Here is a 26014-nt window from a genome sequence, read left to right as displayed (position 1 = left end):
ATTGATTTTAAAATATTAGCACTAAAATAATCTATCAGCGAAAGTAATTCATGTCTTAGAATTGACCAATCACAATAAATGTGACTACCACCATTTTAACAAAAATGGAAGTAGTTAAAGGAATTCGGCCTCGTAGTAATACAACGCCTAATTATTAACGACATTGACATTGCGACATTGTTCACAAATCAACAAATCGTCATTAAATAATTTAAACAATAATTTTATAATGAATAAACTTAAAATCAAGTTTCTAAAAATCGTTGCGGCGACATGTACATATTTCATCAGGAAAATTGATACTATTACTATTGCGAGCTCTGGCATTGTGGAACCGCTCCAATGTATCGTCCTATGCCCTAGGTCACGATGTCTTAAAAAAATTATTTTAATTAAAAATTTTAAAACCTTGATATATTGAAAATTTTAGCAAACTATTGTTCCCATTTATCGAGGTGTGAAACATGTACCTAAGCTATAATTTTCAGTTTCAAGTATTGAACGTGTAAAAGAAAAGCGTTTATTTTTAGAATTAAATAAAAAAGTTTTAAGTACATTATCTGATTAAGAATAATAATAAGTGCATTATTTATAAAAACTTAAACAAATATTCAACAAATGAAATTTTACGGTTCTGCTTGTTAGTGATCTACTTGACTTCAGTTTAGTAAGGTAGCCAAATCTGTCTATCGGCTACTAAACCAGAACTCTTGGTACTTAGGTATCATAGTAAAGGGGTCCCTTTTCGCAGTAAGCCCGTCCGTGGCTTCGAGGAGCTAAATTCAAAAATATTCAATCGACCTATTCGTCTATAAAACACGTACTCAATGCATGTTTACGAATGACTTCCACGATGTAGGAATAACGTCGTGTAATAAAAAATCAAACCAGCAAAAACTATTTTTTGCGTTATTATTGGTGGTAAGGTATCTATAAATGCCGCACGTGACTGTACCACCATCCTGCCTATTTCTACCGTGAAGTAAGGCATTGCGGTCTGAAGGGTGATGCAGCCGTTGTACTATAAATCTAAGACTTGGACCGCATGTTTCAAAGTGGGGAGCGGCATTTACATTAGTGGGCTTTGATATCCATTCAACACCAAGTGGCCCGTGAGCTCGTCCACCCATCTAAACAATAATTAACAGAGCCAACCTCGTCTTTGTATTTGTGGTTATATTTTTTGTCACCATTTATGTTTGTGATATATTCCTGTAAATTACAATGCTGGTAATAAAGTTTATATAAAACACATCTTATGAGACGATCCCAAAGTATCATATAATTAAAAAATTATCACGAGAAGGGTGTGGCAATGCAAACAAGTTACAATAATAATAATTATAAAGTTATGTATTTATAGTGTAGCGTTTACTTGTGACCAAAGCTTCAACTAATTTCATAGCACTGATATCGAAACTGTTGATAATTCATACTTTATATTCATATTCATCTTTCTCGAACTATTGACAAATACGAAAATTCAGTGATTGTTTACTTGAAAACTTAATACATGAACTGAATATAGGATTAAAGGCGAAACTTTGTCTTCATCACTAATTATATTATTATTTTTAATCATGTCGTATGTACTTTCTTAGCTGTATCATTAGCTGTGAACATTAATGATGAAGGTGGTAGGTAGATAAATATATTTTGTTTAAAGACGTATGTTGCCCCGGAGATAAGGGCGGTGACCCCGAGTGATAAGGTTGTCCAAGTATCACAAGCTGATGGTCGGTAGAGCGTTTCGGCCGGCGATCCAGCTCTCATACGAGACACATTCGCTCAGAAGGCTGGACCGTCGCCGGACCCCGGACGCCGACGCTCTCGACTCCAATATGTTCATTGGCATCACATCAAGTGGAGACAACGTCAACTCCCACTACGACTACCTGATTTGAATTACGAAACGGTGAGTGCATTTTGTTTTGATTGAAATCATAGAGCTACGCGATCCGGTCAAATTGACAAAGTTCAAGTAAATAGTCACATATCTGTGCTATAGATATCGATATTGTGTGTCTTCGCGCAATGTAACACGAGATGGACGCATGATGGTTCGCTATGCAATTGTAATCAATCATTATAATTTATTTATTTAAGTACTTGATTATTAATATTAATAATAAAAATAATTTATTTTTAGGCACCATCGATTGAAAACAGCTGCACTTAAAATGGCACTAGATTTCGTTGCTGGATGTATTGGAGGTGAGATATAAATAATAATGTCAAACCAATTTTGATTGTTATGCAATTTTAATTTTGAGCAAAATATTTTTATAGAAATACATACAACAACTACACAACCAAAATATTTCCAGGTTGTGCGGGAATCGTAGCCGGCCATCCCTTAGACACCCTGAAAGTACACATACAGTCGGGTAGAGGCAGCCCTTTACAATGTGCAAAATCTCTTCTCAGGGGCGGTACGATCAGCAACATATATCGTGGTGTATGGGCTCCACTAGGTGGCATAGCAGCTGTTAACGCAATTGTTTTTGGTGCATACGGAAACACCAGAAGGGCTCTATCGGAACCAGATTCATTAAAGACCCATGCCATGGCGGGAGCAGCAGCGGGCGCTCTCCAAAGTCTAGCTTGTGCACCTGTAGAACTTATTAAAACTCGGCAGCAGCTTGCCAGTGCCGGCGAGGGTATGCCCAATGGAGCCTGGGCTGGAGCGAGACATATAGTAAAGATCGGAGGATTTAAAGCTCTTTTTCGGGGACTTGGAATAACGGTGGCACGTGACAGCCCAGCGTTTGCGATTTATTTTACCTCATACGAGTTTATGACGAGAGGTGATAAATCGGTATCTAGAGTGTTCACAGCGGGCGGGGTGGCGGGGGCACTTTCCTGGGTGATCTTGTATCCGATAGACGTCGTAAAATCACGTTTGCAAGGCGACGCTATTGGCAAATACTCTGGTGCTTGGGACTGTTTCGTGAAATCGATCCGTTCCGACGGATGGCGGTGCATGACCCGAGGCGTGGTTGCTGTGACGCTGCGAGCTTTCATCAGCAACGGCGCGTGCTTCACCGCAGTGGCGTGGACCGAGCAAGCCTGGCAGCATTGCTCATCGGGCTCCGCAGTCAAAACGCTGGCACAGGCGGCCGTTATCAGCGACGCAGTGCGGCACCACGAAAGTCCCGATTTACGATTTGACATTTAAAAATTGAAATCTAATTGCAACCCCGTCAACGTAAATGTGAATTTGTTTTGATCCTGGGTATGTTCACCAATAGGTACCCAAACTATTACATGTTTCCACTGGAGGCCAAGTGTAATCTCAAGTTGAAGGTTTTTAAATGATTATGTAAAAAAAATATTTATTAATTATTTTATTATAGCGTCGATAAGAAAACAAAACACCAGTGATTTTTATGTATCGTATAATTATCAGAACAATTTTTTGTACAATTTATAAATGACTCCAAAAGTACAAGATAACTGACATTAAGAATATTCGTTATAAATACAAATGCCAAAAACTAGAGTAAAATAGATTTACAAATAAATGACTGTTATAATTTTATTAACTGTTTTGTTCATCATGATTATAATCTAATAACCCGGAACATTCGCTGTCCTAACATTAAACCACAGTACTCGTACAACACATTTTGGAACTGGATATTGTTTACCTGGAATGAAATGAAAGTTATGAATCATAATTATTATGTACAAATATGTACTTAATTCAACAATAGTTTTACGGTTCATTCTCACGTTTGTTATTTTTGAAATTTCGACACTTCACAGTTTTTGTAGTCGCAGATTTTTTCATAGTATTTTGCGCCGCTTCACTCAATACATCTAATTCCTCTATTTCTAAGGGTGTGGAGTGCAAATTTATTTTTTATGATAGTAGGATATCACAATATAGCGTACTTCTGCCGCAAAAATGTTCAAGCTTTCCGGTACAACTTAGATCTGAAGGTAGGACGCCTTTTCGTAGTGACTTTTAAATGCTTTAGTAACCTTTTAACACCAGGTGAATCATGACCAACCAAACCAAATCAAACATCAACCATTCGTTTAGATCAATAATAAATAACACAGCACAGACAGACGGGACAAATATACGAAGCTTTCGTTGGACATAAAAATATATAAATACTTATTAAAGCTTTCTTTTTGTATCGTTGTAAATTTATTTCTTGTTAATCCAGTCATACCTCAGTTATATAAGTAATTTTGAGAATAATGAGGATTATTTTATAGATAAATGATAAAAGAAACCATGCGATTCCCGGCATAGAATTATCGGACCGACCCATTTCTTCGCGTGGATATCGTAAAGCGCGGCTAAGGGACTTTTTGGCCTATTTTTCCCCCCTACCTATTCGCTAGTAGCCTAAGGGGTTATTCCAGCTATGCCCAGGTAGGTGAGTTCATGGGCTCAGCCTGAGAGAGCTCGCTAGCTCGCTAGCATTAGCCGTAGCAAGAGCAGTGCTTCGCAGAATCTACCACCGGATCGGAATCACGACCTCCTGAGAAGACCTGATTAGAAACTCAGTGGGTTATGTCTATGGGTTAGTTCGCTTGTCGAACCCTTCGTCGTATTCGACGAGATCTACAAGCACGGTAACCGGTGCTTGAGGGACCTAAAAGCACGGAAAGTGGATCCAGAGGATCCGACAAGACATCTTGCGGGTGACGGCGATTTTTCGTTGTCTCTTCGCCTGCCTTCAATAAGTAATTAGCGGCGGCCACGATAAGAGGATTATCGTGTTGTGCCGCTTTGTCGAAGTAGCTTTCTGACGCTACCTTAAGATACTTACGTATCGGTTCTAAATTTAAATCGTTGTGAAGGTCGACATTCCTCACGTAACACAGTGCTCCTATAGTTATCCTGCGGAAATTGGATTGTATGACCTGGAGGGAGTTTATGTGCATGCGGGCCGCGTGAGTGAGCACTATATTTCACCACAACCCAAACCGGTGTACGAAAATCTTATCATAATCTATTTTACATTATAAAAGTTGATATCACATTTTGATCAGCGCTTGAACAATAAGGTTAACTAGAAGATAGATCTAATGTAGGTATGTATGTACACATCAGATTTGTAATTTATTATAAATCGTATATTTATTTTATGTACTTCATTGCACCATTGAAACACTAAAAATTATCAAAAGGCTATCTTCTTAGATTACGGATAAAATTTCCGATATTTAAAGTGTAGTCTTAGTACTCTTTCTGTATGGAATTGAAGATATTATATAATAAATTGGATGTACCTCAACTCATTGGAAAATTTAGTCTTATTTCAAAGTTTTTTTTGCAACGTTTAATACTAAGCATTTTTCCCCGTGGACCAAAAGTGTGGGCAAAGATTGTTTTAAGAGCGATAGCGACACTGCTTTTAACGGAGTACTGATAGGAAAAATCTTTATCTATATTTAACGTCGACAATTTTTTTATCATTCACATTTTAAACTAAACAATTTAAATGTCCAGTAGATTCCAATTATATGTATGTATTATTAGTTTGTGAAAAGTTCGCGAACTACAAAAACATTATCTATAGGTTCGTCCGACCGGATAGCTGACAACCTTACGACCCTTATAAGAATTATGCAAAGAACAAAATTACTGAATGATACAATTACATTCAGTTATATTATGTATCTTTATTTTTAACTTTATATTATTTATATTTAACTGAGGGAGGCGTATCAGTTCACGACCCGCGAGACTTGAATGCAGGAATAACGTTCCATTCCACGCTCCACATAAATATCACAGTTGTCCCTCCAAACTGAACTGCATATGTAGCTGCTTCACGACAGAAAGGAGCTGGACTGTTGGCCCCGCTCGTGCTAACTCGTAATGTAACACATATTAATAGGAGGACGTAATGGGGAAACAATAGAAACGGGACAGAGTATTTAGAACTTCCCCCGAAGTCTACGATTATTTTATTGTAAATTTGGGAACCTGTGCCCGGGAACTTATTTTGTATTAGACGGACTGAGATAACGAACCACCCGATACTACTTTTAAACATGTTCTGTGTACCTAATCATTTATTCCATTTCCCTAAATACAGCTCGCGTGGACATCGCGGGGAGGACTCGTAGACGCCATGGATTGTGTAACTGTCATCGAATACATCCATTCTGTTAATTGGCAGGGCGTCACGCGCACAAGCAGAAACTCCACTTATGCGGATACTCCAGATACGTGGTTAAATTACAATTAAAATTTCGATATGATATCGCAAAGCAGTTAAAGTGTCTATGGAGTCTGGTAACCACTTAAAAACGGCTGGGCCGTGAGTTTGTCCACCTATCTAATAAAAAAAAATACAACTAGACTATTAAATTAACAAGACATACGATCTTCATACGTTTTGCAAAATATAGAAAAGCTACTATTTCTTTCTGGAAATTTCTAAATACATTTTGTAAAACAGCTTATCTTTAGTTTATTACTATCACCGTAATAATATTATCACGATTCACGACACTAACGTCGACACGATTGTGTCGTGTTGTGATTTTTGCAACTGTGTTGAATGAACGAGCGACCAATTTACTAGATTGGTAGGACCTCTTGTGAGTCCGCACGGGTAGGTACCACCGCCCTGCCTATTTCTGCCGTGAAGCAGTAATGCGTTTCGGTTTGAAGGGTGGGGTAGCCGTTGTAACTATACTGAGACCTTTAGAACTTATATCTCAAGGTGGGTGGCGCATTTACGTTGTAGATGTCTATGGGCTTCCAGTAACCACTTAACACCAGGTGGGCTGTGAGTTCGTCCACCCATCTAAGCTATAAAAAAGATTCATATTCATAGTTCAATTAACAATGATATTTTTTGTGTTTTTATTTATAAATAAACTAGCTTTCGGGACTAGCATCGCCCGCCTGTACCATACTTTATGCTCGTACTTAGCAGTGAGATCAAAGGTAGTAAGTGAGGACCTACAATAATTATTATTACTCTATCTCACATAAATTACAAACAATACGTTGATTTTCTCTATTTGTAGCATCTTGTATATTTACTTCAATTTACACAATTAAAACACGTTTAAAATATTGATCTCATGGTCTCACTTCGCTCTTTAGTATTAAAGTACAAAAAATATTAAAACCATCGGGAATAGTTTAAATTAAAGACCATATCGACGCTTGAAAGGCAAACGTGACTAAGCGACAATAACTGCACTGTACATATAAATGATAGGCAATAACCATATTCGATGCGCAAAAAAAAAATTATTTCTAGGTCTATTAAAATCATTTCAATCCTTCAGCTAGATTCGTTAAAATATAATTTTTTTCATTTAAAGTCCTATATTTTTAAAAATACAGGTGAATCAAGTTAAAAATCCCACTAAAAGGCTGACTACTGGGTGTTTTACTCTAAAGTTCACGCATGGTCGCTTAGTCACGTTTGCCTTTCAAGCGTCGATACAAATTTTTTTAGTCAAGTCTGCGATCCACGGAAATCTTAGAACTTGGGATTGCCCAAGTTTGTAAAATTCACTTTGTTTTAAATTGCCTATTTATTTTGTTACAAACAAATATTCTTCTGAATTTCTAAATGACTTTGGCTATTAAACTAATAACTAATCGGTCATAATGAGGAAACAATACGAGGATTATTACCATGGTCCTGAGTAGAAACGAACACATTGCTGGATATCCGGAGGTAAATCGGATCTTGATGTTGCGTTTTGCAAAGCTTCCAGTTCTAGATCAATTTAAAATCATAAGATTAATGGAGATGCCTTAAATGATACACACATACATATGGCTGCTAACTTTAAGCTCATAGTTATCAACAATTAGCATCTTCTAAACGCAATCGTAAACTGACATCTATCCATAGACGTTTGTGAGGTCAAATGAAAATCGATAACCAATAATACCGCACTCTATAGAGATTGCAGTTTTTTTTTATTGCTTAGATGGGTGGACGAGCTCACAGCCCACCTGGTGCTAAGTGGTTACTGGAGCCCATAGACATCCACAACGTAAACGCGCCACCCACCTTGAGATATAAATTCTAAGGTCTCAGTATAGTTCCAACGGCTGCCCCACCCTTCAAACCGAAACGCATCACTGCTTCACGGCAGAAATAGGCAGGGTGGTGGTACGGACCGTCAAGGCGATTCGCCCGGTCCTTGTGGATTGGGTGAATCGTGACAGAGGACGCCTCACTTTCCGGCTCACGCAGGTGCTCACTGGGCATGGTTGTTTCGGTGAGTTCCTGCACCGGATCACAGCCGAGCTGACGGCAGAGTGCCACCATTGTGGTTGCGACTTGGACACGGCAGAGCATACGCTCGTCGCCTGCCCCGCATAGGAGGGGTGGCGCCGTGTCCTCGTCGCAAAAATAGGAACCGACTTGTCGTTGCCGAGTGTTGTGGCATCGATGCTTGGCGACGACGAGTCGTGGAAGGCGATGCTCGACTTCTGCGAGTGCACCATCTCGCAGAAGGAGGCGGTGGGGCGCGTGAGAGACGCACAATCCCGCTGCCGTCGAGCGGGGGCCAGGAAGGTGGATCTCGCCCAAGCCCTGGCCCTCTAAGTGTTTCGGGTCCCCCTACCGCCCGATTAGCCTCCTCATGTCTCTGGGCAAACTGTATGAGCGTCTGCTCTACAAACGCCTCAGAGACTTCGTCTCATCAAAGGGCATTCTTATCGATGAACAATTCGGATTCCGTGCAAATCACTCATGCGTACAACAGGTGCACCGCCTCACGCAGCACATTCTCGTGGGACTTAACCGACCAAAACCGATTTACACGGGAGCCCTCTTCTTCGACGTCGCAAAAGCGTTCGACAAAGTCTGGCACAACGGTTTGATTTTCAAACTTTTCAACATGGGCGTACCGGACAGTCTCGTGCTCATCATACGGGACTTCTTGTCTAACCGCTCTTTTCGATATCGAGTAGAGGGAACCCGCTCCTCCCCGAAACCACTCACGGCTGGAGTCCCGCAAGGCTCCGTTCTTTCTCCGCTCCTATTTAGTTTATTTGTCAATGATATTCCCCGGTCGCCGCCGACCCAGCTAGCCTTATTCGCTGACGACACAACCGTTTACTACTCAAGTAGAAACAAGTCCCTAATCGCGAGTAAGCTCCAGAGTGCAGCGTTAACCCTCGGACAGTGGTTCCGAAAATGGCGCATAGACATCAACCCAGCGAAAAGCACAGCAGTGTTATTTCAAAGGGGAAACTCTCCGCTTATTTCCTCCCGCATTAGGAGGAGAAATATCACACCCCCGATCACCCTCTTCGGCCAACCTATACCCTGGACCAGGAAGGTCAAGTACCTGGGAGTCACCCTGGATGCATCCATGACATTCCGCCCGCATATAAAAACAGTCCGTGACCGTGTCGCATTTATTCTCGGTAGACTCTATCCCATGATCTGTAAGCGGAGTAAAATGTCCCTTCGGAACAAGGTGACACTTTACAAAACTTGCACAAGGCCCGTCATGACTTACGCGAGTGTAGTGTTCGCTCACGCGGCCCGCACACACATAGACACCCTCCAATCCCTACAATCCCGCTTTTGCAGGTTAGCCGTCGGGGCTCCGTGGTTCGTGAGGAACGTCGACCTACACGACGATCTGGGCCTCGAATCGATCCGCAAACACATGAAGTTAGTGTCGGAACGTTACTTCGATAAGGCTATGCGTCATGATAATCGCCTTATCGTTGCCGCCGCTGATTACTCCCCGAATCCTGATCACGCAGGAGCAAGTCACCGTCGTCGCCCTAGACACGTCCTTACGGATCCATCAGATCCAATAACTCTTGCATTAGATACCTTCAGCTCTAACACTAGGAGCAGGCTGAGGAACCCCGGTAACCGTACTCGTCGAACTCGACAAAGAGGTCGACGTGCAACCTAACCCATGCATCAGCCCGCTGAGTTTCTCGCCGGATCTTCTCAGTGGGTCGCGATTCCGATCCGGTAGTAGATTCATTCGCGAAGCAATTGCTCTTGAGTTGTTAGGTCTCCTTCGGAGGCGCTCGGGCAGTTGTTAGCAAATCCCACCCCTCCTGGCTGAGCCTTTGCTCGCCCACCTGTCCTGGTGAAGCTGGAAAGGCCTCCGGGCCACCAGTAATGTTTCAATCATAAAAAAAAGGGTCCCCCTCACATGTCGGTCTGGGGACCGGCGAGGGGGGCCTAAGAAGACGACGTGCAAGCTGCTCTGCACGCGTTTTACGCAAGAGCATCCGGGTGATGGAAGGCCGGCTATCCTCGACCCACGCTGGTTCTGGCCCAGCGGGGTATTCCGTAGGGTAACCCACTCTAACCGGCGCCATCTAGGCGGGCTTCGGACAGTCTGCCGACCGAGAGGGCTGGTGGTCGTGGCGCCGACGACCGCCAGTCCGGCGTCCCGAGGGGGAGGGTGATGGGAGAGATGTGCTCCGCACTAAACGCTTCACTTTCCCCCCTTTGCCTTGTCATGAGTTCTGTCTCATGCGAGGTTTGGACGTTGGTTGTTGAGCGACAGGAGGTTTTAGTCAGTTCGACTCTGACATACCCCGCCCAGTATTCCCAGAAAAGGGCGGAAGCCCGGCGATTTCCTCCTGACCAAAAAAAAAAAAAAGGGTGGTGGTACCACCCTGCGCGGACTCACAAGAGGTCCTACCACCAGTTGGTGACTAGTAAAGCTACCTTAGTCGGAATACTGGTTCGTATTGTAATTGTAATAGTTTATTGCAAATTAATAAAGCTACCTTTGTCGGCGAATTCGCCGTGACCTTATTATAATATTATAGGCTGGTAAATATCCCGTGACACAAACACGTGAAGTGTTGCGTGCGATTACAAAAGTTCGCACACCTTGAACTTAGCCATGATAAGTGCTAATATTTATATTATTAGACGAAAACGCTTACACGACCGAAGGTACAGTGTACAGCAAAGTGTCGTCGTGGCCTAAAGGATAAGACGTCCGGTGCATTCGTATCTAGCGATGCACCGGTGTTCGAATCCCGCTGGCGAGTACCAACTTTTCTAGTGAAATACGTACTTAACAAATGTTCACGACTGACTTCCACGGCAAAGGAATAGCGTCGTGTAGTAAAAATCAAACCCGCAAAATTATAATTTGCGTAATTACTGGTGGTAGGACCTCTGTATGAGCAGCCGTTGTAACTATACTGATAGAACTTATATCTCAAGGTAGATGGTGGATTTACGTTGTAGATTTATATGGACTCTGGTAACCGCTTAACACCAGGTGGGCCGTGAGCTCGTCCACCGACATAAGCAATAAAAAATGGAAAAAAAAAAGTTTTCATGTATTAAAACAATAACTTCCTAAAATAATGTGCTAAGTTTTTATTATTAACGAGGTTTGATTTTATTGTAAATGTGTGCGACCAATTCACATAATTACTCCAATCGAATCTAAACCAAACTAAACTAAAATTTTGGTTATGCACTCTATGGTATGCTTTATACGGTTGTTCCCTAAAATAAGTTTTAGTTTTCTTGACCTCTATAGACAGGCCTAATTGGTATTAAGAACATCAGGATGCAAGGATGAGCCAAGGAGGAACCATCTCACCTAAATATTTCGAAGCAACCCTGCATTCCAGTTTGATCGGTAAGACAGTCGTTTTTTTTTTATTTTTTTATTGCCCTTGTAGGCAGACGAGCATACGGCCCACCTGATGGTGAGTGGTTACCGTGGCCCATGGACTTCAGCAATGTCAGGGGCAGAGCCAAGCCGCTGCCTACCAAATGTTTTGTAGTACAATAGAATCTTCGACCTCCTATGTCAAGGTGGGTGACGGCATTATGATGATAATAGGTTCCGTAACATTCTAGGTGGGCTGAGCGCTAGTTCGCTCATCCACGACGATAAAAAAGCAGTCTTACCATAGGTTTATTTATTTATTATTCTTGTTCCATGGGCTGCGGGGGAAATGGGGGCGGAGGGGGAGGAGGCGCATCGTTGTTTGCATCCTGGTTCTCCATCAAGCCAAGCTGTTCAAGCATATCATCGTTGTCTTCTATGAGATGGACCTGGTACAAACGTCGATTTTATGAAAATATCTTGTGTTTTCTATTGCGAAACCGTCGTTCTTACCGGTTTTTTTTATTGCCCTTGTAGGCAGACGAGCATACGGCCCACCTGATGGTGAGTGGCTACCGTCGCCCATGGACCTCAGCAATGTCAGGGGCAGAGCCAAGCCGCTGCCTACCGCTTAATATTCTACACAAGCCTCTTTTAAAGAAGAACATGTCACAGCGCTCGGGAAACACCGTTGAGAGGAGCTCATTCCATAGCCGGATAGTATGTGCCAAAAAATATCTCTGGAAACACACTGTCGATGAACGCAGCGGTTCTAGATGATATCAGTCGTTTGGCGATCGTGCTTTTCAATAATTCCTTTTACCCATAATCGCTCTTAAACTCGAAGCCAGAATAACTCCTCGTGGCTACTGGCATATAGGCATCAAAATGCCATTTTATAAATAAAACTAGCTGTATCCGTCCGTCGAGGCGATTGGCCAACCCCACGTGGGGGCTACGGACGGTCGAGGCGGTTTACCCGGTCTTTGATGACTGGGTGAATCGTGGCGAGGGACGTCTCACCTTTCGTCTGGTGCAGGTGCTGACCGGGCACGGATGCTTCGGGAAGTACCTGCGCCGGATAGGGGCTGAGCCGACGACGAGGTGTCACCATTGTGGACACGACCTGGACACGGCGGAGCATACGCTCGCTGTCTGCCCCGCTTGGGAGGTGCAGCGCCGTGTCCTGGTCGCAAAGATAGGACCTGACTTGTCGCTGCCTGGCGTCGTGGCGTCGATGCTTGGCAGCGATGAGTCATGGAAGGCTATGCTCGACTTCTGCGAGTGCACCATCTCGCAGAAGGAGGCGGCGGGGCGAGTGAGGGAAAGCTCTCCTCACTACGCAGAAACCCGCCGCCGCCGAGCAGGGGGTCAGGACCGGGGTCGTATCCGTGACCTGGCCCCCTAAGAGCTAGGGGTCCCACCCGTTTTGTGCGGGGAGAGACTCAGACGTGGGGTGGCGTGCTTTGCACGCCCACCCGCAATAGGAAGCCGGGTGATGGTAGACCGCGTTCCCCTGACCGCTCTGGGGGAAGGTGTAACGCGGCGCCATCAAAGCGGGCTTTTGGCCCGCTGAACGAGGGAACCGGTGGTCGTGTCTCTGGCGGCCACCGGTCCGGCGTCCGTGGGACGGTGGGATGGATGTAATGTGCTCTGCGTCAACCCTGTCCCGCCGTTTCAATGACCCCGACTGGGCTCCGGCCCGGTCCGAGGTAGGGCGCCGGTTGTGAGCGGCAGGAGTTTTTAGTGAGGTTCAACTCCCACATACAACTCCCACCAGCCGCGCGGGTGGGGATCCGGCGATTTTCTCCTGTGGGAAAAAAAAAAAAAAAAAAAAAAGCTGTATCCGTCCGCTTCGCTGGGCATTTAAAATTAACATTATTATTTCTCACTCCCAAAAAGGTTCTCATCATTAACGCCCCCGCAACTGGTGTAGGGAGTCCAACACTCACATAAATATTAGCCTATCCATTAAGTACATGTATTTTCTACATGGATACCAAGTTTCAAGTCAATCGGATGCATGCATGGTTCAGTAGTTATAACGGAACATCCGTAAATAGTATAGATTTATGAATGTTTAACAATAAAATTTAATAAAAATACATAGCAATACTAGTTATATTCAGGTCACGTTCATACAAAGAATGAAGCGAAGCGAAGACAGCGAAGTGAAACAAAAAATATATATTTAGTTTTTTTTTTCATTGCCTTAATAGGCAGACGAGCGAGCATACGGCCCGTTTAGTGGTGAATGATCATCATCACTCATGGACGTTAGCAATGTCAGGAGCATGGCCAAGTTGCAGCCAAAAGCTGCATCATCAACGACTACAACTTACATTAAAAACATTAAAAAGCAATCATTTCTTTGCCTAAACGTGCGTATTTGACTCTATTCATTTCCCACTTCAGCTGTCAGCATTCGATCGCAATCGCTTTTTTGTACTAGATATTGATTAGCATATTTTTTTTATCTTTATTGCGTAGTTAGATTAACTAACTAAAGACCCACACATACGGCTACCAGAGTCTGTAAAAATAATCACGTTTTCAGCCATCTGCTTGAGGTATAAAATCGTAGTCTCAGTTGTATTATGACGTCCGTAACCCCAGTTACTTCTGTTCGTAGAGGCCAATAAAAAAAAAAACATGTTTTTGGCAGTAATCGCTAATTATTATTTAATCGATTTTTTTAGCGCGCAAATATCGGACATTCAATTTTATTTCAATGCTGACCTAGTTAAAATTGATTAGTTATTTGATGTTTTTTTTAAATTAGCTAACCGTACACAACATATTGGTCGTACTATTTAAAACAGTAGATATATAGAGTAGATAGTTGGATTGTATCATCAACGAGTACAGCAGAAGGAAGCATAAAAATTTAAGAGCCATATTCAATCATGCCTAGTTTAAAAGAAATCCACGGACACTCGTCAAAAAGTTCACATAGGTTATTTGCATAAAAAGAATTTAAATATAAAATGAAATATTATGATTGTATTGTTGATGAAAACAAGTAATTGTCTTATCTAAACATAATTTTCTCTTCAATAATATATTTAATGCGTTGTACGAAATATTATGCTATTAGTGGAATAAAAGTTATTAAACGCTATTTCTTAGTTGACCACACATAAAACTAAACAGACTAATTTACTGAAACAACGAAACATATTGATAACCCCTAGATAAGTTCTGATTGTCTCAACGTGATGTCTTAATTCAAGACGAAGTTTGTAGAGAGTGACCGATTTTAGTAAGTTCATCTATTTTCGCGAATTCTAGATATTATAGAAACGATTTACGATTTGTTAAATTCGCCAAAATTTAACTTCTCTAGTGACGTTTTTTTTAAAGTACATATAAATAATATAAATTTGATTTATTCTTGATTGCGATTTGTTCATTTTAGTTATATAGAAAACAATTCAATAAATAGTCTTACATCTATAACCTAATATCCATGCATGTGCAATATATCATATAATATCTATAATTTAATATAAATACTAATAAAAAGTGTATCTTGCTATCGATGATCACTTGTCTTAAGCCCGTACCATCGATCCGATCTCTATTATATATGTGACCGAGTTAATACTAGAAGTATGTTAATATATAATATTACTAGCTGACCCGGCAGACTTCGTAGTGCCTCAATCGATAAATAAAAGACCTAAACTTTTGTATAAAATAAACTTAAAACAAACAAAAGGAATTTTGATATTTATCTACCTTTTAAACCTTCTCTGGACTTCTACAAATAATTCAAGACCAAAATTAGCCAAATCGGTCCAGCCGTTCTCGAGTTTTAGGGAGACTAACGAACAGCAATTCATTTTTATATATATAGATAGATAGAAGAAGATTACATTTATAGTTAATACTATAAATGTAATAATATTATCTTTTTAAATTATATCCTGAATAGACGTAGTATTTTTAACAATCATTGAAGGTTTCCTTTGCCTTTCGAATGAATATAAATAATGAAACTTACGTCAGGTAGCGTGGGTCTGTGTTGTCCTTGACGAGCCGTCTCCGACAGCAGGATCTTCTGTCGCTTCTCCTCCATGAGTCGCTCTCGATGCTTATGTATGTAATCGTACACGTTGGGAAGGCCCATGATCACACATGCCGATAACGCCGAACGATATATGTTCATATCAGTCGCTTCATACCTAAGATTATGAATGAATGTAATCATATCAAATTTTATATCTTTTACTAGATGTAAACGTAAACTTAATTGTCTCGTTCAGTGTGCTTAGTGCGAGTTTTTAACGTAATCGATAGCGTAAAAGTTAGCCCCATTTTGTATGCAGTTGGAACAGCGCCCCTGACGGCAAACGTACGCAAACGATCCCATTCCATACAAATATGAGCTAACTTTTACGCTATCGAGAACGTTAAAAAACTCGCACTAAGCACACGGAAGGCGCATTAAATGTTTCCTTATAGTCTAATAAATTTTTATATGACACTGTGTTCTAGGTGAGTATATCTTTTGCCTTTTTAATGTATTAATTTATATACAAAACAGAATCGTTCATTCAATACATATAATTAATTCGCTTGTGACTTTAGCGCGAGGTTTTTTTTGTGCTAAGTTAGATGGAAGAACTAATGGCCACCTTGTGTTTAAGTGGTCACCGGAGCCCATAGACAACAACCGCGTAAATTCCAACATCCACCTTGAAACATAAGTTCTAAGTCTCAAATTTTACAGTACAACTGCCCCATCCTTCAAACTCAAAGGCATTACTGCTTTACTTCATCACGGCCGAAATAGGTAAGGTGTTAGTGCCTACCCGTGCGGACTCACAAGTCCTACCACGAGTTAAAACGCAAATTAATTTTTTTACGGGTTTGATCTTGTTTAAACGACATTCGTCCTTTATCGTTGAAGTCAATCAGTACGTATTTCATTAGGAAAATTGATACCTACCTGCAGGATTCGAACATCGGCACAGTCGAATCGCTAGATACAAACGCATCGGGCGTCTTATCTCTTAGACTACGAAGATTTCTAAATCTATTCAAGGCATAGTGGCTTATACATTGTTTCATTGTTTTTCGGAAACCAATATTTTGTGTAACAAATTATGATTATGTAACATGAAATATATTTATGAATTAAGAATGCTCTCTATAGAATGTTGCTCATTGTTTTTTTTGTGTCAAATAACAGAGTCGATTACGTTTTGCTAGTGGTGTACGTTCATTTTCTGCTCCTTCAATATTCCGCTATAAACATTCCTTCGTCTGCTAAAAAGATGTGTGATGACACCAGATAAGAACGAAGTTCCTTATTATAAAAATATTAATTTTAAGTTCTATTCGAGGTATAAAGAAAATAAAACTGAAGGCTTCGCATTAACCCACGGCGAACTTATTGTGGTACACTTCATTCAGGGTTGTTTGCATAAGAGTTAGTGTATTGCGCAAACAAACGCTCTGAGATCGTGGTCAATGAATGATAAAAAAATATGTAATTTTTTGTACGTTATTACAAAGTTAAGCCGTACACTGTGTGCATTACTAATTTGTACGTTATTACAAAGTTAAGTCGTACACTGTGTGCATTACTAATAAAAATCTTACGTTACGGACATTTATTCCCGGTTAGGGTACCCCTCCGCATCGTCCCATAAGGAACTTCGTTCCAAAACTGTCTCACGAACGGCGAGTTTCTATAAACGAGAAATCATTTATGAAATATTGACTCACCACTCGTTGGTCTTCTCGTCGTAGCACTCGACGTGGTATATAGTGGTGACTCCGTTGAAGCCGCCGATCGCAAAGATCATGTCGTCAATGACCTCGATGGCGAAGTTGCTGCGGGGATTGTACATGTCCGGCACGGGCGCCCACGTGTTCGTCGTCGGGTCGTACACCTCGCCGCTGCACATCCTCGAGATACCGTTGAAGCCACCAATGACGTAGACCTACAAAGAAAACGCGTTTGATTAAAACCATGTACATGCAACCCTCCCGTAACACGGTAGATACATTCCTACGGGTGATGGGAGAGATGTGCTCCCCAATAAGCGCTTCCCTCTCCCCTTTTGCCTTTTCATGAGTACTGTCTCTCGCGAGGCTCGGACGTGGGTTGTTGAGCGACAGGAGGAGGTCGGTTCAACTCCGACAACTACGCGCGAAAAAAAAATAATTAGTGCACCGCGGGAAATGTACACAATGTACTATTTTCTCCTACCGACGCCGTAAGTTCGGTTTTCGTCCCGCTGTATAGGGAATAAAGTATAACTTTTCCTCCCGCTGTACAGGGAAGAAAGTGTAAATTTTTCTCCCGGGTACAAGTGCGCATTTGCGTTGGTGTCTACGTGTGCCCTCACGCACCTAAAATTCTCCGCCATTGTTGTGCTCGGGTAATTTGCAATATTGTGTTTAGTGTAAAAGTGAAATAAACAAAAGGCAATAAAATTTAATAGTGAAGTATTAAACAAAGATGAGTTCATCAGACAGTTCTTATTCAATTAGTAGTAGTTTATTAAAAAACAGTTAAATTGTTGTTTTTATGAGTACTCCCGGCCTACCCCCGGCCAGGGCTTCGCCCCTGGACCCCGGCTCGGTACTTCACGAACTTTCGGCCTGGTAGGAGAAAAAATAGTATGTGCACAATGTACTATTTTATTGTCGTATAGGCAGACGATCATACAACCCTGATGGTACGTGGCAAAAAAGATCTCTGAAAACGCACAATGGATGAATGCAGTGACTCTAGGTAGTATAGATGAACTCTCTCTGAGAGCGGGCGGTGCGATGGTAAAAACGAGATAATGGTATCATCTCAAACAATTCCTCAGAGCCCTCCCCTTGGAACATACAGTACAAAATACAGAGGGAACCGAAGTCCCTCTGCAGACGCAGAGGTTTCAAACGATCCGTGAGAATGGGACTATCGACAATCCGAACGGTTCTTTTCTGTATGGAGTCAAATGGGAGTAGCTGGTATTGTCCAATCCCTAAAATCAGCTATGACTGGAGAAAATGAAAGCTTTATGTCAACACTAATTTCGTTTTAAATACCATTTCAAGTTAAACAAAAACCGATCGATCTATTTAAAACTACAATACTTTTAAATTAGGTTGTAATTTTCATTGTAAATTACTAATTCAAATTAAAACAATCATGAGGCCATTGAAGATATCTGTTTAATTAATACGTTTCAACGAGCAGTATAATTCCTACACTTTTTTGAGATAAGACTAGTGTAAGTTTAATGATCACTAGAGGATGACCGAGCTTAGCACGGAATGTTTTTTTTTTAAATTGTGTTTTTTAGAAATTATATTTAAATACGAATTACATATGGATATTATATTATACATTTTGTTATTTTCATTCAATAAAAAAAAGTTTATGTTTAAGTTGATTATCGATAAAGTTGATTATTGAAAACACGAATAAAACAACACTTTCTGAAATTAAATCGTAGCTAGATCGATTTATCGCCCCCGAAATCCCCTGTATACTATAATTTTATGAAAATCGTTGGAGCCGTTTCCGAGATTAAGATTATTTATATATAAGAGTTGCGCGTTTAAAGATATAAGAATTTACTTGAAAATGATTCGTATTCGAACATTCTTAACATAATAAAATTCAGTCTACATTGATAGATAACCCAAACAGAAATTACGATTTCTCCCATAATAATTATAAACTCACAAATTATATTAATGGTCAATGTAGTTTGAAGAACGTAGAATGTATGTAGAAAAATTTGAAGTCTTCGTGGCCTAACGGATAAGACGTCCAGTGCATTCGTGTTGAGCGATGCACCGGTGTTCGAATCTCAGGCGGGTACCAATTTTTCTAATGAAATAACGTACTCAACAAATGTTCACGATTGATTTCCACGGTGAACGAATAACATCGTGTAATAAAAATGAAACCCGCAAAATTATAATTTGCGTAATTACTGGTGGTAGGACCTCTTGTGAGTCCGCGCGGGTGGGTACCACCACCCTGCCTATTTCTGCCGTGAAGCAGTAATGCGTTTTGGTTTGAAGGATGGGGCAGCCGTTATAACTATACTGAGACCTTAGAACTTATATCTCAAGGTGGGTGGCGCATTTACGTTGTGGATGTCTATGGGCTCCAGTAACCACTTAACACCAGGTGGGCTCTGTGCACGTCCTCCCATCTAAGCAATAAAAAAAAATTTAGGTATTCGAATTATTTATTGTGAATGTGATAGAATAATGTTTATTAGGTTGACTACCCGTTTCAAAAATAGTAGTAGTGGTCGGGGAATAGAACGTCAATTGTTTTTTCGCCGTTATGTCACCCGTTTCCGCTGTCATAACATTTTTCTTTTGTTAAGGAAGAATTACTGGTAGCCCGCAGGAATTTCCAGTTTCACTAGGACAGGTGGGCGAACAAAGGATCAGACAGGAGGGATGAAATTTGCTAATAACTGCTCGAGCGCCTCCAAAGGAGACCTAACAACTCAAGAGCAGCTGCTCGCGAATGAATCTAATAACAATGGTAAATAGGAATGCGTGCTGCTATTTGCCTGTAAAAGTTTCGGTAATAAAAATAAACATTTAAATTAGGCGGCTGTTTGAAGATTTTATTTTGAAATAAGCATTCTAATTATTTTTTTTGTTGTTGCCTTGATGGGTGAAGGCATTACTGCTTCACGGCGGAAATAGTCAGGGTAAATAATCTAACCTACTACCAGTAAAAAATCTCTAAACCTCTTTCATTATAATTATGATTGAGCAAATAACTTAATGATTAAAAGCTATCAAAAATAGTCAGGCAGAGGGCTGCCTGAGAGAAAGAAGAAAAGAGCGGCATTATAGCGATAATGCCGTTCTTTTTTCTCAATAAAAAATACTGCTACTCGATTAAAATAATAGAAAATAAAAAATAAATATGTTTTAATTTAATATAAAAAACGCAATGAATATACCTAAATACCTTGTTGTGGTAAGCGATGCAGGACACGCCGGAGCGGCGCGACCTCATCGGGGTCAAATTCGTCCATTGGTTCGCTTCTGGATCGTACATTTCGACGCTGTTCATGCATTCCTGACCATTGAAGCCACCGGTTATGTATATCTTGTCTAGTTTAAGAGAAGTGCTATGTTAAATTTTATTTTTTTATTCTTTATTTTTTACTAGCTGACCCGGCAGACTTCGTAGTGCTTCAATCGATAAATAAAAGACCGAAACTTTTGTATAAAATAAACTTAAACAAAAGGAATCTGTCCGACGGGGGACACATCAAAGAAAAAACAAAATTGTTTCTTTTTATATAATTCCGAGCTTTTTTATATTTTCTCACCTTTTAAACCTTCCCTGGACCTCCACAAATAATTCAAGACCAAAATTAGCCAAATCGGTCCAGCCGTTCTCGAGTTTTAACGAGACTAACGAACAGCAATTCATTTATATATATATAAGATACACCTATTAGTTTAAGTCGGCTATGTTAAATATTAGAACTTGAAAATTAAATAGGTTTCATGCTCAAAGCTAATCAAATAAAAATGCTTCAGGTCTCTCGATTTACGGAATCATTCTGAATCTTAAATACAAACACACAGGTACGGCATATGGAGGACCGATAACTCGTCAAACTAAATTTATTAAAAAGTTTATCAGAATTGAAATAATAAACAAGTGTAAACCTTAAAGACCCTTAAAGAACCTTGTAGATAGAAGATCAAGCAACCCATAAATTGAAAACTGATCAGAATCTTTTTTACTGGTGGTAGGACCTCTTGTGAGTCCGCACAGGTAGATACCACTACCCTGCTTATTTCTGCCGTGAAGCAGTAATGCGTTTCGGTTTGGAGGGTGGGGCAGCCGTTGTAACCATACTGAGACCTTAGAACTTATATCTTAAGGTGGGTGGCGCATTTACGTTGTAGATGTCTATGGGCTCCAGTAACCACTTAACACCAGGTGGGCTGTGAGCTCGTCCACCCATCTAAGCAACAAAAAAAATTACGTATTCGAATACAAACAAACCAAATAAAGTATTTGTATAAAAACTTACTGTCAAGAGAGGCGGCGCTTGCATCGGAACGTTGTGCATTCATCGGTGCCACCAGCGACCATTGATTTGTTCGATGATTAAACTTTTCGGCCGTGTTCTGTCTGTGGTGGCCATCGTAACCGCCCATTGCATAGATTGTCTCACCAACGACAGCAACAGACACGTAACAACGCCTTGCGTTCATGGGTGCAACCTATTATCACAAAAGTCTTGATTTGTGTCGATATTTTAAAGTAGGATAAGGCTACTAATTACATGAACACTACTAAATAATTATTTATTTAAGATAAACGTGTTATTATTTCGAAAAATTACATTTATTTGCGAAGGACTTACCTCGCGCCATATTTTTGTGACGGCATCAAAACAGCGACACGAGTTGAAATAGTCCATGCCGTCAAAACCGCCGATAACGTATATGCAAGATCCTAAGACTGCTGTTCCGTGGTAGGCTCGTGGACCAGCCGGGTCCACTTCTTCGACTTTGATCCAGCGATCAGCTCTTGTATCGTAGGTTTCGATGAAAGCAGTCGGAGACCCACCACTCCATCCTCCAATGGCAAACAAGACCTGCATTTAATTAATTTGAACTAAATGAAATAAAGTCGATCTTGTTTTGGAACGAAGTTCCTTATGGGACGATGCGGGCCCTATCCGGGAAAAAAAGTCCGTAACGTAAGATTTTTATTAGTAATGCACACAGTGTACGACTTAACATGTAATAACCTACAAAAAATAACATATTTTTATCAGTCATTGATCACGATCTCTGAGCGTTCGTTTGCGCAATACACTAACTCTTATGCAAACAACCGTCAAAGAAGTGTACCAAAATAAATTCGCACGTTACCCAAATGACCGTGGGTTGTTGCGAAACCTCCAGGTTTGTTTTCTTTATACCTCGAATAGGACTTAAAATTAATATTTTTATAATAAAGAACTTCGTTCCTACCCGGTGTCCCACGACACCACACATCTTTTTTCTTTCATATATGTAAGAAGTATACCTCATGCGGCACTCTTGGTCGGGCTATTTCTGGTGTGGCAACTTCTCCATCTCTCTGAGCAATCATTTCCAAATCGTACAAGAACTTCAGCGTCTCTATTATAACTGGCCTAGATCCTTCATTCCCGGCAACGTATGGATGATCTTTAACATTCTCTAGGAAGAACTGAAACCAGAGACAATGTTTATAACTGGCTTCAAACGATGAGGCCGGATTTTAAATGTTTGTAACCTCACTTGCGTGTCGAGTAATCCCAGTCGAATGCTGCCCATTAATTTTACCGTGTGCTGCCATCGACCGTCTGGATCGTAATTAACCCAACGCAAAACGGATTCCCAAACTGCTTCCTCACTTTTAACGTTTAATTCGTCCTCCAGTATAATAGAATTAAGTTCGTCCAGTGGCAAGTGAAGGAATTCGTCGCTCTGTGTTGCGACTGTTACAAAGTAACGCAATAAATACCTTCGTGCATCCGCTTCGAGTTTGTAACAGAAAACACGCCTGAAATATTCATTTTAAATGTAAATATGCAACGGTAGCTTAATACACAATTTACAATTTTATTTACAACGGGTCAATAATTTTATCGGTTTCCAAATATTGTACAGGAACTAACTGTTGAGATTTACGGGTGGTGGAACGCTTCGTGAGCTCCCAAGGTTAGGCATCACCATTCTCATCACCAGTTTCTGCCACTAAATACTGATGCGTTCCAGTTTGAAGGGCTATCCCAGCTACGCCTGAACGGGTAGGTGAGCTCGCGGGGTCAACCTAAGAGAATTTGCTAACACCAGCCCTAACAAGCATTGCAGAATCTATCACCGAATCGGTATCGCGATTCACCGAGAAGTTCCGGTGCCAAACTCAATGAGATGTGTCTATGTTGCTGTTGTAATAGGTGCCGTTGTGTAGGTGAGCAGTGAGGTCGTTAATCCGTGTCAGCAATAAAAAAAGGTAAAGTAATCATATTTGATTGTGATTGTTTACCTTGCAAAAGTCATAATCCCAAGACAGTTTTTTGGGTTCAATGAACTTCTGAGATGGTCGCAACAAAGCTGGAGCACGCCAAGGAAAGCAAGATAATCGGCTGTCATTAGGAGCTCATGTACATTGGTATCCGTCACATCGATACGGCGGAGGTAGGCGTACTCAATCAACAGCAGTAATATCTCAGAACGCACCCCGGATATCAATACGTCGCTTTGCTCTCGAGAATGAAGAGTTGTTGTGAACAGTGCCCTAGTGGTAAGTGAATATTTTAGAACGACGTATCTAAGTTTACGCATGCTAGTACTTGAAATTGTCTATTTCTACAGGACGAAATAATGTAATTGAAAGAAATAGCTAAGCTGAAACTAAATGACGAAATCGCATAATTTACATTTAAATTTTCCAGAATCGAATTACACCAAACTTTCAGTGATTTTTTTTACTATATTTTTAACAGATTATGTTGATAATATTGAATTTCTCGTTATTACGAGTTTTCTTTCTCTCTACAGATAAATACAGGTCCTACTGGTGGGAAGTCGTCTTGTGAGTCCGCAAGGGCAGGTACCGCCACCCTGCCTATTTTTGCCGTGAAGCAGTAATGCGTTTCGGTTTGAAGGGTAGCCGTTGTAACTGTACTGAGACCTTAGAACTCATATCTCAAGGTGGCTGGCGGCATTTGCGTTGTAGATGTCTACGGGCTCTGGTGGGCCGTGAGCTCGTCCACCAATCAATGCAATTAAAAAAAGGATTGTGTGGTTTTATGAAACCACGGTAAAAGTGAAACTTTTTTTCATATTATAGACATATAGCTCTGACAAAGAACATTTAAACACTGACAAAAATAAACAAAAATAAACTACACGGTCAGCTGCTACGAACTATAGGCGCCGCCATATTGACCTTGGCTGCTCTGACGAGCGCCTTTGACTTTATTCCTACTCCGCGGCCGACCGTCACGCGACATGCAACACACAGACGAAAAAGTTTGAGACAATGTAATAAAAGTTTCACTTTAAAAAGACTTACAGGAAGTATGGGCTGCAGGCTGAGAGTATAGCGCGGTGCACGGGGAAGGAAGCGCCATCGTCAGCGCGCACAATAGCATCGCATAGCAGACGACACTCGCGCAGTCGATGGAGCGCCTGCATCGCTGCCACCGACATGCACCGACCGGTTTCCCGACCCGCCGTCTGCTGTTGCCAGTGCACCGTTATCATCATCGTAACCAATAACGTGCTCATCGCCAGTATTACGATCGTTAGAGCCACTCTCACAATTCCCTAATAAAGTTTATCTCATGCTCTTATCCTGGATCTCCCACATTATTGGTACTTATTACAATATTAAAAAATTAAAAACTATATTCGTCGTTTGCATTATGTTACGCTGTGATGTTAGGAAATATAATTGTTGAAGTAAAGCGGTCAACTTTTGTTTTTGTCCTACCTATGCTGATAACCTTAAGAGGCTATTTCAGCTTCGCCCTAAAACGTAGGTGAGCTTGCGGGCCTCAAACCGGAGAGATGCTAACAGTGGCCCTAGCAAGAGCCGTGCTTCGCAGAATCTACCACCGGATCGGAAATGCGAACCACTGAGAAGATCCGGCGAGAAACTCAGTGGCCTGTGTCTGTGGGTAGCTATCCACCATATTAGATGATAAAATAGAAAATATACTTTTATTGTACCATCAATACACTTCAATGAGGCATCAATCAGTTTACTTTTTCTCCTGTAGGCAAACACACATAAGGCCCACTTGATGATGAGTGGTTACTATCGTTCATGGACATCAGTAATGCCCGTGGCATAGCCAAGTCGCTGCCTTCTGCCGAGTACTTTCCACAATCCTCATTTGAAGAGAGGCATGGAAAATTTTACCGTCTTTATTATTAAATAGCGCGGTTCAGTAACATTATAAGAGAACTTTGTTTATATAACATTATGACTTTTAAATCGATAAAAATTCACCTTCAACGAAAACACATTCTTTGTAGTTTCGTCTATACAGCGAACTAAAGGTCTATTCTGATTCCGATTGTAATTGCTATAAAGAAAATAATTGCTTGTACATATTATATTTATATAACCTGCTAATCTTGTTTTCGTACAGCAATTATTTCTTTTTGAAAAGCAGAAATACCATAAATTTCAATCAATTGATGCTTCAAGCTCATGTCTTATAGTGGGAAGCAGGATTCACTGTGTGGTCTATAAACTCCCTTGAAGTCTTAACATCAAATGAATCGTGAGCTTGTCTGCTCGGCTACGCCAAGCAATAGTCAGATAAATCTACGATGAAGGTCTGACGAGTAATAAAACAAAATACACGATTCTTATACCAATTCCTGATCAGTACCAGCTCTTAGACTTTTAAGTGTTTTGTACTAAATAATTTATTGA

General features: G+C 40.8%; 2 protein-coding genes across 7 annotated transcripts; one reads left to right on the top strand and one right to left on the bottom strand.

The window, feature by feature from the left end:
* Positions 1-1707: 1707 nt before the first annotated feature.
* Positions 1708-3541, top strand: LOC114246135 (mitochondrial basic amino acids transporter). Of its 4 annotated transcripts, none has more exons than XM_089732001.1 (3): positions 1708-1915; positions 2150-2214; positions 2428-3541. In XM_089732001.1, the coding sequence occupies exons 2-3, from the start codon at positions 2204-2206 to the stop codon at positions 3176-3178; spliced, it is 762 nt and encodes a 253-aa protein (XP_089588127.1). In that variant the 5' UTR covers positions 1708-1915; positions 2150-2203; the 3' UTR covers positions 3179-3541. The 4 variants fall into 4 exon arrangements, with proteins under 4 accessions (XP_089588127.1, XP_028034346.1, XP_089588126.1 ...); XM_028178545.2 differs by having other exon boundaries at positions 1709-1915; positions 2328-3541; XM_089732000.1 differs by lacking the exon at positions 1708-1915 and adding an exon at positions 1947-2075 and having other exon boundaries at positions 2328-3541.
* klhl10 (kelch-like protein 10) lies at positions 3385-24873 on the bottom strand. 3 transcript variants are annotated; one of them, XM_089731999.1, is made up of 12 exons: positions 24641-24873; positions 23609-23860; positions 22858-23122; positions 22622-22786; positions 21951-22184; positions 21615-21807; positions 20531-20676; positions 17308-17525; positions 15578-15758; positions 11874-12020; positions 7631-7715; positions 3385-3650 (listed from the first exon to the last, which is right to left on the bottom strand). In XM_089731999.1, exons 1-10 carry the CDS (start codon positions 24853-24855, stop codon positions 11892-11894), a joined length of 1998 nt encoding a protein of 665 aa, XP_089588125.1. In that variant the 5' UTR covers positions 24856-24873; the 3' UTR covers positions 3385-3650; positions 7631-7715; positions 11874-11891. The 3 variants fall into 3 exon arrangements, with proteins under 3 accessions (XP_089588125.1, XP_028034338.2, XP_089588124.1); XM_028178537.2 differs by lacking the exon at positions 7631-7715 and having other exon boundaries at positions 24641-24798; XM_089731998.1 differs by lacking the exons at positions 7631-7715; positions 11874-12020 and having other exon boundaries at positions 24641-24798.
* Positions 24874-26014: the final 1141 nt, after the last annotated feature.

The sequence above is a fragment of the Bombyx mandarina genome, chromosome 12 (assembly GCF_030267445.1).
Source record: "Bombyx mandarina strain Sakado chromosome 12, ASM3026744v2".
Lineage (NCBI taxonomy): Eukaryota > Metazoa > Arthropoda > Insecta > Lepidoptera > Bombycidae > Bombyx > Bombyx mandarina.
The sequence above is the reverse complement of the archived record's forward strand: the minus strand, read 5'-3'. Positions and strand labels throughout refer to the sequence as shown.

Bases quoted from the DNA above. Each gene is read 5' to 3' on its own strand.
- LOC114246135 (XM_089732000.1), top strand. The intron at 2,215-2,327 runs GTGAGATATAAA...AAATATTTCCAG, and splicing joins CGTTGCTGGATGTATTGGAG to GTTGTGCGGGAATCGTAGCC.
- klhl10 (XM_089731999.1), bottom strand. From the start codon at position 24,855: ATGAGCACGTTATTGGTTACGATGATGATAACGGTGCACTGGCAACAG. The intron at 23,861-24,640 runs GTAAGTCTTTTT...ACTTACCACTAG, and splicing joins GCCTGCAGCCCATACTTCCT to GGCACTGTTCACAACAACTC. The intron at 22,787-22,857 runs GTGAGGTTACAA...CTCTGGTTTCAG, and splicing joins TGGGATTACTCGACACGCAA to TTCTTCCTAGAGAATGTTAA.